Source organism: Nothobranchius furzeri, chromosome 5 (genome assembly GCF_043380555.1).
Source record: "Nothobranchius furzeri strain GRZ-AD chromosome 5, NfurGRZ-RIMD1, whole genome shotgun sequence".
Lineage (NCBI taxonomy): Eukaryota > Metazoa > Chordata > Actinopteri > Cyprinodontiformes > Nothobranchiidae > Nothobranchius > Nothobranchius furzeri.
The window spans coordinates 75282403-75296447 of NC_091745.1; the positions used below are offsets into that span (position 1 = coordinate 75282403).

Consider the following 14045-nt stretch of genomic DNA (forward strand, 5'->3'; position numbering starts at 1 on the left):
ACAGGGTTAATGGAAGGCCAGCCAGTATCCACCATAGGTGTAGCCACGTCAGCAGAGATGACAGGAGGCGGGGCCACTGAGGGTGATACAGCTAGGCTTCTGGATCCACAGCACCTCGAAGCAGCGAGAGCGAAGCTCGGTCCACTGCCCCTACAGAAAAATTGGTTTGGTTGAGCCGTCTTCAAATCCACAGATGATGTGTCACCTCCCACATTCCACACCCAAAATAACACAAACACCCAGAGGAAGAGCACGTCTCCAGGAAGAATGAGGGATCTTAAGATCCCGGACGAGCCCCCACTTGTTACGCTCCAGGCTGTCTAGGGAGCCTAGAGTAAAAAAACAGAGAAGTGAGAAATGAAATAAAAACATAAACGGCACCAGCCATAACACATGTTTCTGTTCTGGGAGAGAAGTAGGAATCCATTGTGGTTCTTTTCCTTATCAAAACACAAGAGAATGAGACAACTTTGTCCTTACAGCGTGGGGCTTTTTATTTGTACAGTTCAGCAATACATCAGCAGTAACTTGGGACGCGTTCAGCCAGAGCGCACAGGGCCTCCGGCTCCAGCTCAGAAAAGCCTGCTTACACCGAAAATGCGACCCCACTTACTCTTTTTACTGACGTCGCTCCTGTATAGCTTAGGAAATGGGTCTCACATACACGACTTGGGAAGTGTTTGAGGAGTCTTTCCCAGCAACCCATGCAACAAGACAGGAACCATCTGCTGCTCTTGACTTCCGATAAACATTCAGATAAATGTTAGTCTTACTGGAAATTATGCAAACTGGACTGAAAACAGGATATTAAACATCACGCACACAAACACAGCTCTTGGCTCCTACACCATCTTCATGAGAATTAAGATCCAATTGGTTCTGCTGTAGAAATGGTCCACGGACTTGCCAACAACGGTTCAAATGGAAAGTCTGCAGGATGCAGGACTTTTTCACATCCCAAATCATCAGTGAGTGATTTAAAATATTATCTCACAAATAATTACGCAATAGCTGTAAAAAGACTACGATGATGAAAGTTTTGTTTCCTTTGCCGGAACCTGAAGGAGAACATTTCTCAGATGAACCGGTGACGTCATGGCTGAGGAGGCGTATGGCCACCAGGTGGGACGCCAGCTCTCTAGTCTGTAAAACATCACAAACACAAATCAGGGTGGAAAAGACAAGAAAATCATCTTATAAACTTTACATAACGTTTTATTAGTTTATCTGAAGTTGTTTGTATCAGTTTAATAAAATATGAACAAAACTGAACCTCTTTGCATAAATGCAAAGGACATCAAAAGGTTGGTTTAAAACCAGAAAAATATTTGTTCAGTCAGTAACAACTCACGATGAGCTGATGAGATGTTTGCAGAACATCTCAGCAGTAATTAGGCAGGAAGAGAAGAACTTCATGATTACTTGATTAGGACACGTTGCAGTTTCTGCAGATAAATAGGGAGTGGGATTGCAATTCATGTCAAGAAAGAACAAAACCAAAAGTTCTCTTTGTAACTTTTGTGTTTTATCAGCTGATCCCCTTGGACTTGGTGCATAAGCACAGACCACAGTCAGAACCCGTCCCCCCACACGTAGGCGGAGGGAGGCTACCCTCTCATTCACTGGTGTAAACCCCAACGTACAGGCACCAAGATGGGGGGCAACTAGCATGCCCACCCCTTGTTCTTCAACCTTCTTGTTCAGTGCATGCTTTGTTTTGTAGAGAATAGCAATGATTTTTGACATTTTTGTTTCCACATGGTTTATATGAGACTTCCAACTCAGCTTATCATCAAGTATCACTTCAAGAAATGTATTTTCGTACACAATCAATTAATCAATCAATCAATCAAATCAATCAAAGATACTTTATTAATCCCAGAGGGAACTTTCTATTTCAGTTCCATTGACCCTGATTTTAGATACATTCTTCATTTGTCTAGTGCCAAAAATAATCAAATTTGTTTTCTTTATATTTAACGATAACTTATTCATATCAAACCAGTCTTTTAATAAATTTAACTCCTTTTTCACTGTAGTCAGAATCTGTTCTAGATTTTTCCTGAGTAATACAAAGTGGTATCAACAGCAAACAACACACATTTTAACAGTTTGAAAACACTATATAAGTCATTTATATATATAATATAAATAATTTAGGGCCCAACACAGAGCCCTGAGGAACACCACAAGTTACCTTCAACTGCTTAGATTTTAAATTATTAATTTCGACTTTTTGACATCTGTCATTTAGATAACTTTTCATCCACTTGTATGCTATCCCACTTATGCCATATCTCTCTAGTTTGTCCATTAATATGGAATGATCAATTGTATCAAACACCTTTTTTAAATCTATAAAAACACAGATAGTATACTCCTTATTATCTATTCAAAAGATATCCCTTCTACAAGTTTCATCACTGCCATCAATGTGGACCTTTTCGCTCTAAAGATTATGCTTCTTAATATATTTATCAAGTCTATTAACAAATAACTTTTCTAAAATTTTTGAGAACTGTGGGAGTAGAGGTATTGGGTAAAATGACATCTGTAATGGGTAAAATGACATCTATCTCCGTTTTAATGGATTGGAATTGCTTTTGCTATCTTCATTTGTGAAGGAAACACACCAGTTTGAAAGGATAAATCAGAATCAGAAAAGCTTTATTTATCCCCGAGGGGCAATGAAAAAAATAACAGCAGAGCAGCATGACGTTGGACATACGAACATCGAATAAATAGGCACTAAGAAAAGTAATAAAGCGGCAAGAAGATGGATATAATCAGTAAAATATGCAAAAAACACTGAGTAAGTGAATAAAGTGACTAAAGTGTCAGCTTTATAAAAATTAAATATATGGAGAGTTCAAGGAGAGGGTTTATGAGGGGGGGGGGTGTATCTTATCTGCTGGAGTTAAAGAGCTGATTACAAAAAGTTACAAATATGTTTAAAAGGTTGCACTATATATTCTAATATACTTTTAACTAAACAGTCATTGGACTTTTTATTTTTAAATATTTTCTCAATGTTAATTATTTCTCTATGAGTTACAGCACCAATAAACATGGAGGTCACAAAGTGTAGTTCTTGTGTTTTGCCGGCAGAGAGCGCCAATTCCCTGTTCTTTCAAGGCAAGAAAACAGAATTTAAAAGAAGTGTTTCAACTAAGTAATTATTTTAACCTTTAACCTTTAAACTCCTCAACATTCTCCTCCTTAACATTAATATTCCTAAGAGGACAAAAAGAAAGATTAAGACTTTTTAAATAGCTTCATTAAGAATAAGAGGCATTAAGATAAGGATGCTAAATGTAAAAAAACAAAAAACAAACATGTAGTACCAGCTTTCAGACACTGGAGGGCAGCATCACCCCACCGTCTCTATTCTTTTAATGCAACAATTCATGGTGTTTGAAAGCATAAAGATTAAGTGTTTGTGATGTTTCTCAGAGTCCTTTTTCATGTCACGACGAGGAATCCGATAAAAACGAGTGCCTATCTCCAGCTGTCACTGGGCAAAGAGGCGGGGTACACCCTGGACAGGTTGCCAGTTCCTCACAGGGCAACACAATGACACACAGGACAAACAATCATGCACACAGACACTCACACTTAAAGACAATTTTAGAGAGACAAACCAACCTGACAGCATTTTTATGGACTGCGGGAGGAACCCGGAGCACCCGGAGAGAACCCGTGCATGCACAGGGAGAACTTGCAATCTCCTTACTCCAGGCTGGAATGTGTACCCAGGACCTCTTTGCTGCAAAGCAACAGCGCTAACTACCGCACCCTGGAAAATTAATTAAAAATAAAAATAAATAGATATAACAATGTTTCTGGTACTTTTAGTGTCCTTCTGTTGTGGAAATTATGTGCAAATGTTCAATGGAAACTCTGAAAAGCTTCCTGAACCTGCATTTTTCATTTTAGGTCTATCTTTGTTTGATTGATTGACACGTTTATTTGAACTTAAGGCAATGATTTTTACAAACAATCATATTGAACAAAAGGATATAATCAAATAGAAGAGAAAAAAGTCAGTCCGAAGGGAGTGAAGCTAATGCTTTTTCAATCCTAACACCTTGTCATAAACAAGCCTATCAAAATAAAACACGCTCATGTTTTATACAAATCCCAGAGCCATCATATGTTTAATACTTAGTTATAAATATGTTATTACTAATGAGAACATATATGAATCTTTCCTGCACTATAATAAATAATATTACAATGACAACTATCAAAGATCATAACATCAACAATAGATTAATCAGAAAAGGGTAGAATGCCTTCTTCGGGTCAGGGATGAGGTCCTGCCTCAAGTGGAGGAGTTTAAGTATCTCAGGGTTTTGTTTGCGAGTGAAGGAAAGCTGTAGAGTGAGAGCGATAGGTGGATTGGTGCTGCATCTGCAGTGATGCGGGCGTTGTACCGGTCTGTCGTGGTGAAGAGAGAGCTGAGTCAAAAGGCAAAGTTCTCGATTTACCGGTCGATCTACGTTCCTACCCTCACCTATGGTTGCAAGCTTTGGATAGTTAAGGTGGCTCGGGCATCTGATTAGGATGCCTCCTGGATGCTTCCCTGGAGAGGTTTTGCAGGCACGTCCAACCGGGAGAAGACCCTAAAGGAAGACCCAGGACACGCTGGAGGGACGATGTCTCTCGCTGGCCAGGGAACGCTGATTCCCCTGAAGAGCTGTCCCAAGTGGCTGGGGAGAGGAAAGTCTGCCTCCCTGCTTAAGCTGCTGCCACCGCGACCTGACCCCGGATACGCGGCCAAAAATGGATGAAACAACAACAAAAGGAGTCGATGGTTTAAAATAATTTCTGCTAACGTCATTCAGAGCCGCTGCAGAAGGTCCAATCAGCCTGAGGTAAGTTACGGTAAGTTGAGAAAAAGTAAAGCTTTTGCTGTTTGCTTGTTCAGCGTGAATTGAAATAGACGTGAAATATATAATAATAATATTAATAATAATAACAACAACAACACTAATAACAACAACAACAACAACAGCAATAATAATAATAGCAACAAAAACTGTCACAATAATAATAATAATAATAATAATAATAATAATAATAATAATATAGTATATATAACAGAGCTGTAAGGCAGAATAAACATTTTCTTTTACTTCTTATTTATTTTACCTCGTTGCGTGGGAGTGTCACGTTGTTACACATTGAGTAGGCGAGTTGGGATCTTGGTCACCTTAGCAACAGCGCCCTCAGGTGGTCGAGCCATGAACATGCCCACAGATGCTGCAGATAAACCTGCTCAGCATGCTGACTAAAACTATTATCCCAGACAGCAAACAGAAATAACAGATTTTTAGATGAGTAGCATTGGTTAAAAAAAGAAATAAACATGCAGACCAGAATAGTACAATTAGCCCCACTGTTCAAAAAGCTGCCATTCACCACAGACGCACCATCATCATCTCTTTAAGACCATTTCTTGTTTTGCTATTTTTTCCCTTGTTAAGTTCGTTTAATGCTTTGATGCAGGGACAGAAAGGCTCTGGGTTGAGCTGGCAGGCTAAGGGTTAAGTCCAAATATTCTTATCTTGTGGCTTGGCCCTGCTTAGTTCCCTTTTCATGGTGCAAACTAATTCTGCTTCTTACATGTTTTGCCTCCAATCTTCCTCTTTTCTTTTTCTCAAATGAGAGATTTTTTGAAAACTGTCACAATGTTTAGCCAAGGTCTGTTTGGTGGTAGGATAAGAGGAGCTATGGTGATACGCTGGTTTGAAACCATAACAGGAATTAGCGTCTGTGCTTTATCTTTATGACGATGTGTGAACTTGCAGAAAGCCTGTTTCAGCTGCTGTTAGAGGCACAGCCCAACCTTGACCCAAATCCTGCACAAACCTGCTTTTAGGAGTTTCACATTTCAGTGAGTAAACGAAAGAATTACAACGTTTTTGTTTTATGTTCATGCTCTCCAGAGGAATGTGATGTATGATGTCATCAACCTGCACCGTGTGCCTTTCACGTTGAGCTGATTCGAGGGGGGCTGGTGGCGGAGGAGCTAACAGCCCACAGCCGCTCCATGGCTGGAGGGTTGCCGGCTTGAGCCCCGTTGCAGTTGTTGTGTCCTCGGGCACCACACCTCACCCACCTGCCTCACCACTGTGTAAGTCACTTTGGAAGAAAACATCTGTCAAACACAAAAACACAAATAAATGATGGATTCTTGGATTGATTCAGTTTGATTTGAGAATTCGCCACATCTGAAATGGAAAAACTTCATTTTTCTTTAATTAACGCAAAAGTTTCCTTTGAAATCACAAGATATCTGAACTCATCTGATCTTTTAGGGTAAAACACGGTCTGATCGTGCTTGTCTGACGGCGAGACTCATCTGATAGACGTGGCGGTTCTTTTAAGATGTATGAAAACAGACTTTTGCGTTTGTTCTTCTCATTTCCGAGCATCCTGGCAGGGCCACGTCTTCAAGAGGAAAAAAAAAAGACATTTCTACTCCTAACTGGGTTAGAAAAAGAACAAAATGCCAACGGGAAAACTCACATTCCCGAGCTGAAGGTAAAAAAAATCCCACAGACACGAGTAAACTCAGTCCTACCTTCTAATATGGAGAAAGTACGCTACGGCAGCCAGAACCAGGACCAGCAGAACGGAACCAATGATGACGGTCTCAGCTGACAACACACGAGTCTCCACCCGCTCCACCGGAAATTTTTTCTGGGAAAGCCAAATGCCAAAGATGCCATATGGAATGAATTTAGATTATGAGGTAAAATGCTAAATATTTACTAAATGTTGATTAGCATGAGGCCTCTTAGGAGAGCCTGCATGTTCTGAATCCATCCATCCATGCATCCATCTATCCATCCATCCATCCATCCATGCATCCATCCATCCATCCATCCATCCATCCATGCATCCATCCATCCATCCATCCATGCATCCATCCATCCATCCATCCATCCATCCATCCATTGTCTGAACCTGCTTGTCCACGTAGGGTCGTAGGGGGGCTGGTGCCTATCTCCAGCGGTCACTCTGGACAGAGAGCCAGTCCATCGCAGGGCAACACAGAGACACACAGGACAAACAATCATGCACACACACACACACACACACACACACACACACACACACACACACACACACACACACACACGCACACACTCACACCTAAGGACAATTTAGACAGACCAATTAACCTAACCGTCATGTTTTTGGACCGTGGGAGGAAGCCGGAGTACCCGTACCAGTACTTTGGTAGTCATTTAATTTAACACGCACAGATTAAAAATAATCTGACTGACTCATCCCGATCTGTTTCCGTTTGACATGAAACTGCCCCGGTGCATCCTAAACTACTCACTTTTTTATCCTTTTGTGCTGCCATGTGGGTCTGCTGCCTGTATAAAAACTCCAAATATTCAAATTCAATTCAAGTTCAAAGATACTTTATTAATCCCAGAAGGAAATTAGAGTTTCAGTACACACATTTCTGAGATCAGACATACATAGGCAAAGACACATGACAAGAATTGGTGACTGTGGTCATTCGCAACCCTGAGTCGCGCTACCTTAATAAAGATCAGAGGGGTTACATGTGGACTGGTTCAGGTGGAGATAAAAAAGGCACTATGTGTTTGGTTTCAGAAATGTTCTGCCTAAAACAAGTTGTTAAAAATTTTGCTCACAAACACCTCTGACCTAGAGGAGCAGCAGCTCTACTCTGAGCTCCTCCAAGATATCTGAGCTTCTCAGCTTATAGCAGCCTGAGTAGGGGAGGGGTGGGTGTGGCAAACTCTAGCTGCTCTTCATAAAGAGACAGAGTCCTGAAACGGCTCATTGTGGAAGGTACTGAAAATGTCAAGAATAAAACAGAAGAGGTTGCTTCATGTGAGAGGGATTTAATGCAAAAAACACGGGAGTTTTCCTCTCCACTGTCGCTGCATGCTTGCTTAGTATGAGGATTGCTGTATAGTCACTGACACTAGTCAGTGACTTGATGCAATTTGCTGGGTTCCTTATATAGGAAACATTATTTCTGATTGGCTTAATGAACTGTGAATTGGAATGTTTATTATGTGAAGTGCCTTGAGACGACTCTTGTCGTGATTTGGCGCTATATAAATAAACTTGAATTGAATTGAATTATTGCAAATATAAAAAGTCTAATATAAAAACAGATAGCACTCAACTTAAAACACCTGGCAGGGGTCTATTTTGCCTCGACCCCCAAAATGCTTAGATACGTTTCTGGGCATGGGACGCAAAAAAATCGGAGTGTGCGACGCGCCGCCCGGCTGCGCCGGTGAGGAGCGCTGCGGCGCGAGCGCGTCCACACGTCATGCTCAAATACAGACATAACTTACCAGAGAGAAAATGAACGGACACGAACGACTGTGTGTTAATTATATATTTTTGGTGACGCCATTTAGAAACATAGAAAATGTTACTGTGGCCGTGTGCAGAACGCAGCTCATGAATCAGCAGCGGTCTGCCTGCAGCTCTCCGCATCTCTGCCCAAAAGAACCACGCTGAGTCCATATAAATAATATAATAAAGGTAGAAACTGGATCTCTTTTGTGCTCCGTCTGGGTGTGTAAGTTAAGGGCTTCAGGGGAGCCTGACAACCTTTAAGGAGAACCAAGTTGCTCTCCTGTAATTTGAACCCAGTATCCGAGTCCGGATCGGGGTTTGGATCGGGAAGGAAAGCCCGAGTCCCGATCCAGTCTGAAATCATGTGATCGGGGCAGATTTCCGATCATGTGATCGGATCGGGTCATCCCTACTGTTGTAGTGTACAGTTGCTAAACATAACTACCACTGCATACCTGCTAAAACCATCTTTTTTAACATGCCTGCACACAGGATTGTGATGGAGACACTAAATATAACTAAACTAACACAACAGGACCTGGTTTTAACTTTTAGAGAACAAGTCCAAATTTGCTGCAAGTATCTTAATTATGTTTCACTTTTATGTTTTCATTTCAGCAAATAATGAAGCCACTGAGCCTGCTTAGTTCTCTTTTCATGGTGGAAACTGATCATTCTTCTCCCATGCTTTACCTCCATTCTTCCTCTTTTTTTTGGTTTATCAGATGAGGACCTTTGTGCAGCACCTGGTCTCAGAACTACGTGACATATACTCACGTTCTGTAATCAAACATTTCATGCTTGTGGACACACATACCTCTTTTTTTCGTGCATCTCAACACGCATTTTGGCTTCATTGACATGCACGGGTCTACCAAACAGGTAAGACGGTGATCAGTCACTGAAATAATGACACGCTTTGACAGAAGCTCGATTTTTGGATCAAATTTCAATTTAAAATAAAATGAAGCAACATTTTACACATTCCTTAGATGTATTATTGATGCTTTTTAACAATGATCTGCAGCTAAAACCCACTCATTATAATCCTGTTGACACTCAAGTATGAGCGGGTGAAGCAGGTGTGCACAGCTGTGTAAGCATCAGAAGGAGCTGAACTACAAACAGATAGTCTCATTACTCTGATAGAGGACTTTTACACTGGAGTATGTGACATCATCAGCGTGCACCGTGGGTTTGTGCTTCTCATCAGAAAAAGTGGGATCTCTGGACTGTTGTTTCGGCTTGACGGGAGCGTACACCACTTCCTGTGAGCGAGGAAACATCCCATTAAGTCTTTTGTTAACTCTCTGAATGAACTCTGACCTCACCTGATCCTTCACGATAAAAGACGGCCTGAGTATGCTTGACTGATCGCGGGATGTGTCTGAAAGTAACAAGTTTTGTTTCAGAAAACCGCTAAACGCATCTGGATGTTTGAAAGCAGTGTGAAAGCTGACTTGTGTGTTTGTTCTGACCTACGAGGACTTGGAGCCTCCTGGCCGAGCGACTTCTTCAGGAGGAAAGAAAAAAGTTATGATTACATTTGTAACCGGCGTTAAACTGGGAAGGATGTAAACAATTAAAAAGACAACCAGTGGGGCAGATCTGGTTATGTGGTATTTGTTGTTATAAAGGGAAAATATCTAATGAATGTTTGTTAAATAATTGTCATCACGGTCCTACCTTCTAATGAGGACAAAGTACGCTACGGCTGCCAGAATCAGGACCAGCACAACGGAACCGGTGACGATCGCTGAAACGGTCTCAGCTGACAGCGCGCGAGTCTCCACCCACTCCACCGGAGTTTCCTCTGGGAAAGCCAAATGCCAAAGGTGCCATAAATACTAAATAATTACTAAATGTTGTTTAGCATGAGGCCTCTTAGGAGAGCCTGCACGTTCTGAATTCTAAAGTTTTATTTATTCATGCAGCTGATATAATTTAACAGTAATTAACTTACTCACCTTCAACAGTAAGTGCGATGGTTGCTTCAAATTTTCCACCAGGGAAGATAGTGACCTCACAGGCGTAGGCCCCATGGTCCGTTTGACTCACATTATTAATTACTAGTGAATACTTTGAAATTTTCACTCTCCCTTTTAGAGGAGATTCACGGATAGATATTCCATGATCAGGGGAGTAAACAAGGATAATAGTTTTATTTTTTCCTGCCTGTTGGAAATTCCATTGAACCAGAGAGAGGCTGGCCAGATTTTGTCCTTGGATTAACTCGCACGGCAAGATGACATCATGGCCGAGGTATCCCGTCACTTCAGACTGGAACTCAAGTTTTTGTGCTTGAAGAACTAGAAAACATGAATAATATTGGATCAGGGCCATGAGAAAGAAAACGAATCTGACATTCACTGTTCAGCTGATGTTTTGATTTGAGTTAATCCCGTGCAGCATGCAAAAAAAAAAACGTGCAGCATGCAAAAAAAAAAACGTGCAGCATGCAAAAAAACGTGCAGCATGCAAAAAAAAAACGTGCAGCATGCAAAAAAAAAAACGTGCAGCATGCAAAAAAAAAAACGTGCAGCATGCAGAATTTCAATAATTCTTCTTCTTCTGGCACTTAAGGAGTACAGACGCTTCCCTCGTTCCCTCCCTTATCTTTTTTTCCCAAGGCTCTTTGTCCTGTCTGCCCACAGAGCGCTTCTCTGCATTTCTTCTGAAAAACTCTATTTTTACTAACCATGGATTTGATAAACTGGTCATTCAATGCGATCGACAAGATTTTTTCAACAATGAGAACGGAGCAGGGGGCTCCCTCATGTCCACAGGGGACACACCCGGTGGGATGTATTTTGGATTCCTGGAAGGAGTGGAAGATCATATGCCTCTCCCAGATGTCCATTGAGGACATCGAAGACGTGTGGATATTTGGTCTGATGATCACTGGATTTCTCCTGATTGGAGTGGGAGGATATCTGGTCTTCTGGAAATTTGAGAATACGGGAGCGATTGGAGGGTGACCCACACCCACGGAAAGAACCGTCCGTGTGGAGACTTCTCAGACTGGGACGTTACTCGAGGTGAATCATAAGCTGGACAATGTTCTAGCTGCGATACCAGTATTAGTGCGCAAAATGGATGTCATCTCGGAGAGAGTCACCGGACGGTATGGACAGGTTTAAAAACCCAAAATTGGCTTCACTGAAGGACTGGAAATGATCAGTTTAAAGACTGAAGGCAGAGAGGAAAATTATCTCTGCCTGACGCAAACAAAGTCTTGTTATCTGAATCTGACGCCCTGGTAGCCTTGAGCTGCAAGCAACTAAAACCCCCACGAAGGAATGCAGACAGATGCTGTGACCCCCACCCCCACCCCCCGCCTTCGGATTGGTGGACTTCAGCCTGGTGAGGTCATCAACTGAAGGAGTCAATGTGGTCTTCGCTTCTCCCAAGATCTCCCTCCCACCTGTGACTGTACAGTAGATGAGCGCTTTAGATGGCTGCTCTCGCTGGGCGAAACAGGATCCCAGTCCCCCCCGCCTTCCTACTGGAGTCTCATGTTGTGAACTGTTGACGTTCGTGCTTATATGCTTGAGGTTTTTTTTTTTTTTTGCATAGCAAAGCCACGCCCTGTCGGGAGTAACTCTGGAATGCCTTTTTTTCCCTCCCCCAATTTATCCTCATGTAATCCCCTTTTCATCTAAATGAAATGAGCGCCGTTCATGGCTGCTCTCGTGGTCTGCCTGTATCTGTTTTGTCTACATGTGTGTGTGTGTAACCTTGGTCAGGCTGTGCTGCGGAGTCAAATTCCTATGCTTCGGGTCGCTGGAGCACTGGCAGTAAAGCTTTCTGATTTCTGATTCTGATTCTGCAGCATATTTATTGCAGCTTAGATGAAAAGTTCAGATCCTTTAAGGTTGGTTCTTGTGGAAATGTTATGAACAAATGGACCATTAATCTGTTCATTTAGTTTGAATAACAAGATTAGTGAAACAGAGATTAAGAGATGAGTTTATTGTTTGAGAGTGAGTATGTAGTCAACTTAATACTGTTTTTATGGCTTCAATGGTGTTTTCACCTCTGTCAGTGCGCCCCAGGGCAGCTGTGGCTACATAGTAGCTCATCACCATCAGTGTGTGAATGTGTGTGTGAATGGATGAATGATACACTGTAGTGTAAAGCGCTTTGGGGTCCTTACTCTGAGAGGCGCTATACAAGTGCGGATCATTTATCATTTTATTAGCCTTTAGCTGTCTATAGAAGGTTATTAGGTGGATTTAGTAGAACATTTCATTAAGGCTTTAATGTTTCTGCCAGAATAATCACATGTGATGACCGTCAGAAGTTCCACACCAACATGAATTTCCATAACGATTGTTCATAAACTTTCCACTGAACTCCAGGTTAAATGGCTGAAACACAATTCTAAACTGTGCTGTTTCCATGTGTGGGTGAACTTTTATGTAAATTCATCTTTTTTAAAAACGCAGACCTACCAAAGTTTACAAAAGGTCGTCTTACCTGGTAAAACTGTGACAGAAATCAGCTTCAGGAACAAATGAAATGATCTGGTCCAAGTTTTCATCGCAGAGATCTAGAAAGAGATGAAACCCAGAATATAAATCCTTCCTTGATAATAAGCCTCTGATTCGGTTGGACATTTTGAATCCGCTGTGAAGAAATTTACCAATTCAGACGATTTTCAGAGTGAAAACAGACGAAAGGTGAGGGATTTACGGCGCCACAGTGAAAAGAAGAATCAGCAAAGAGGAACGAAAACTAAAATGATCAGTTTAAAACTGTGAATCCGCTCCCTCAGACTGATTCAGCTAAAAATAGCATCCTGGACCTGCAGGTTGTTCTTCCTGCTGGTTGGAGAATGAATCAACTTACCCTAAAATGTAGAAAACGACGCACGACTGGAGGACTTTGCACACCTCTTCAACAAGATTCAATCTGAAATCATGATAATAAAAAAAACTTCTCTGATAGTAAAAAGTTTCATCCTGATTATCAAATCTTAGCAACAGCATCCTCTTGTGGACAAACTCTAACAAAGTCTGATGAATTGCTTACTATTCTCATAACCTTAAAACACAGAGTCTTCTACGGTTTATCAGGTGTAACCCTAACCCAACTATAATGAATATTTATATTTCCTGTAAGCACATGTAAATCTAAACCTTCCATTAGATTTTGACCAAACAAAGACTCAGACATGGAGTTCCCTCAACGAGAACTTATTAACAGTTCCAACCTGAGTAGCTTTTGTTTCCGTTTTTACATGAAGGAAGTTTGGTAAAGTGCCGACAGATTAAAACCAAACTTCTCCTTCTGTTCCGCAAAAGCTTTGAACTGGTGGAGAGATTGAAACAAAAACATGTGGAGAGGAACAAAATAAAATCAAATACTTGAATTCTTTATAAAGGGGAGAAGCACCAATCACTTATTTTAATTTTGCTGAATAGCCAGAGAATATTCATGAGTGGTTAACGCTCTCAGGTGGTCTCTGCGGTTCTCTGTAGGTCTGTGGTGGTGGGTGAGAATTGTTTTCATCCTCCGGCCTGAAGGTAGCTCCTTACAGGTAATTTATTTCATAGAAAAATAATTTCAATAGATTCCCTCTGTTTACTTTAAAGGTACAATAAGTAAAAAAAATTACAGTGAAAGAATCCCAAAACATTCTGATGTTGGGAGGAAGTGTGCCCTTCTCTCTCTCT

General features: G+C 41.3%; 1 protein-coding gene across 8 annotated transcripts; it reads right to left on the reverse strand.

Moving 5' to 3' along the window:
• Positions 1–239: 239 nt before the first annotated feature.
• LOC107379516 (uncharacterized) lies at positions 240–13433 on the reverse strand. 8 transcript variants are annotated; one of them, XM_070551123.1, is made up of 11 exons: positions 13013–13166; positions 12847–12919; positions 10335–10676; positions 10054–10180; positions 9846–9880; positions 9509–9754; positions 5155–6708; positions 4517–4761; positions 3646–3796; positions 1352–1445; positions 240–1143 (listed from the first exon to the last, which is right to left on the reverse strand). In XM_070551123.1, the coding sequence occupies exons 2-7, from the start codon at positions 12908–12910 to the stop codon at positions 6662–6664; spliced, it is 861 nt and encodes a 286-aa protein (XP_070407224.1). In that variant the 5' UTR covers positions 12911–12919; positions 13013–13166; the 3' UTR covers positions 240–1143; positions 1352–1445; positions 3646–3796; positions 4517–4761; positions 5155–6661. The 8 variants fall into 8 exon arrangements, with proteins under 8 accessions (XP_070407224.1, XP_070407227.1, XP_070407226.1 ...); XM_070551126.1 differs by lacking the exon at positions 4517–4761; XM_070551125.1 differs by lacking the exons at positions 240–1143; positions 1352–1445; positions 3646–3796 and adding an exon at positions 3805–4440.
• Between the last annotated feature and the right edge of the window lie 612 nt (positions 13434–14045).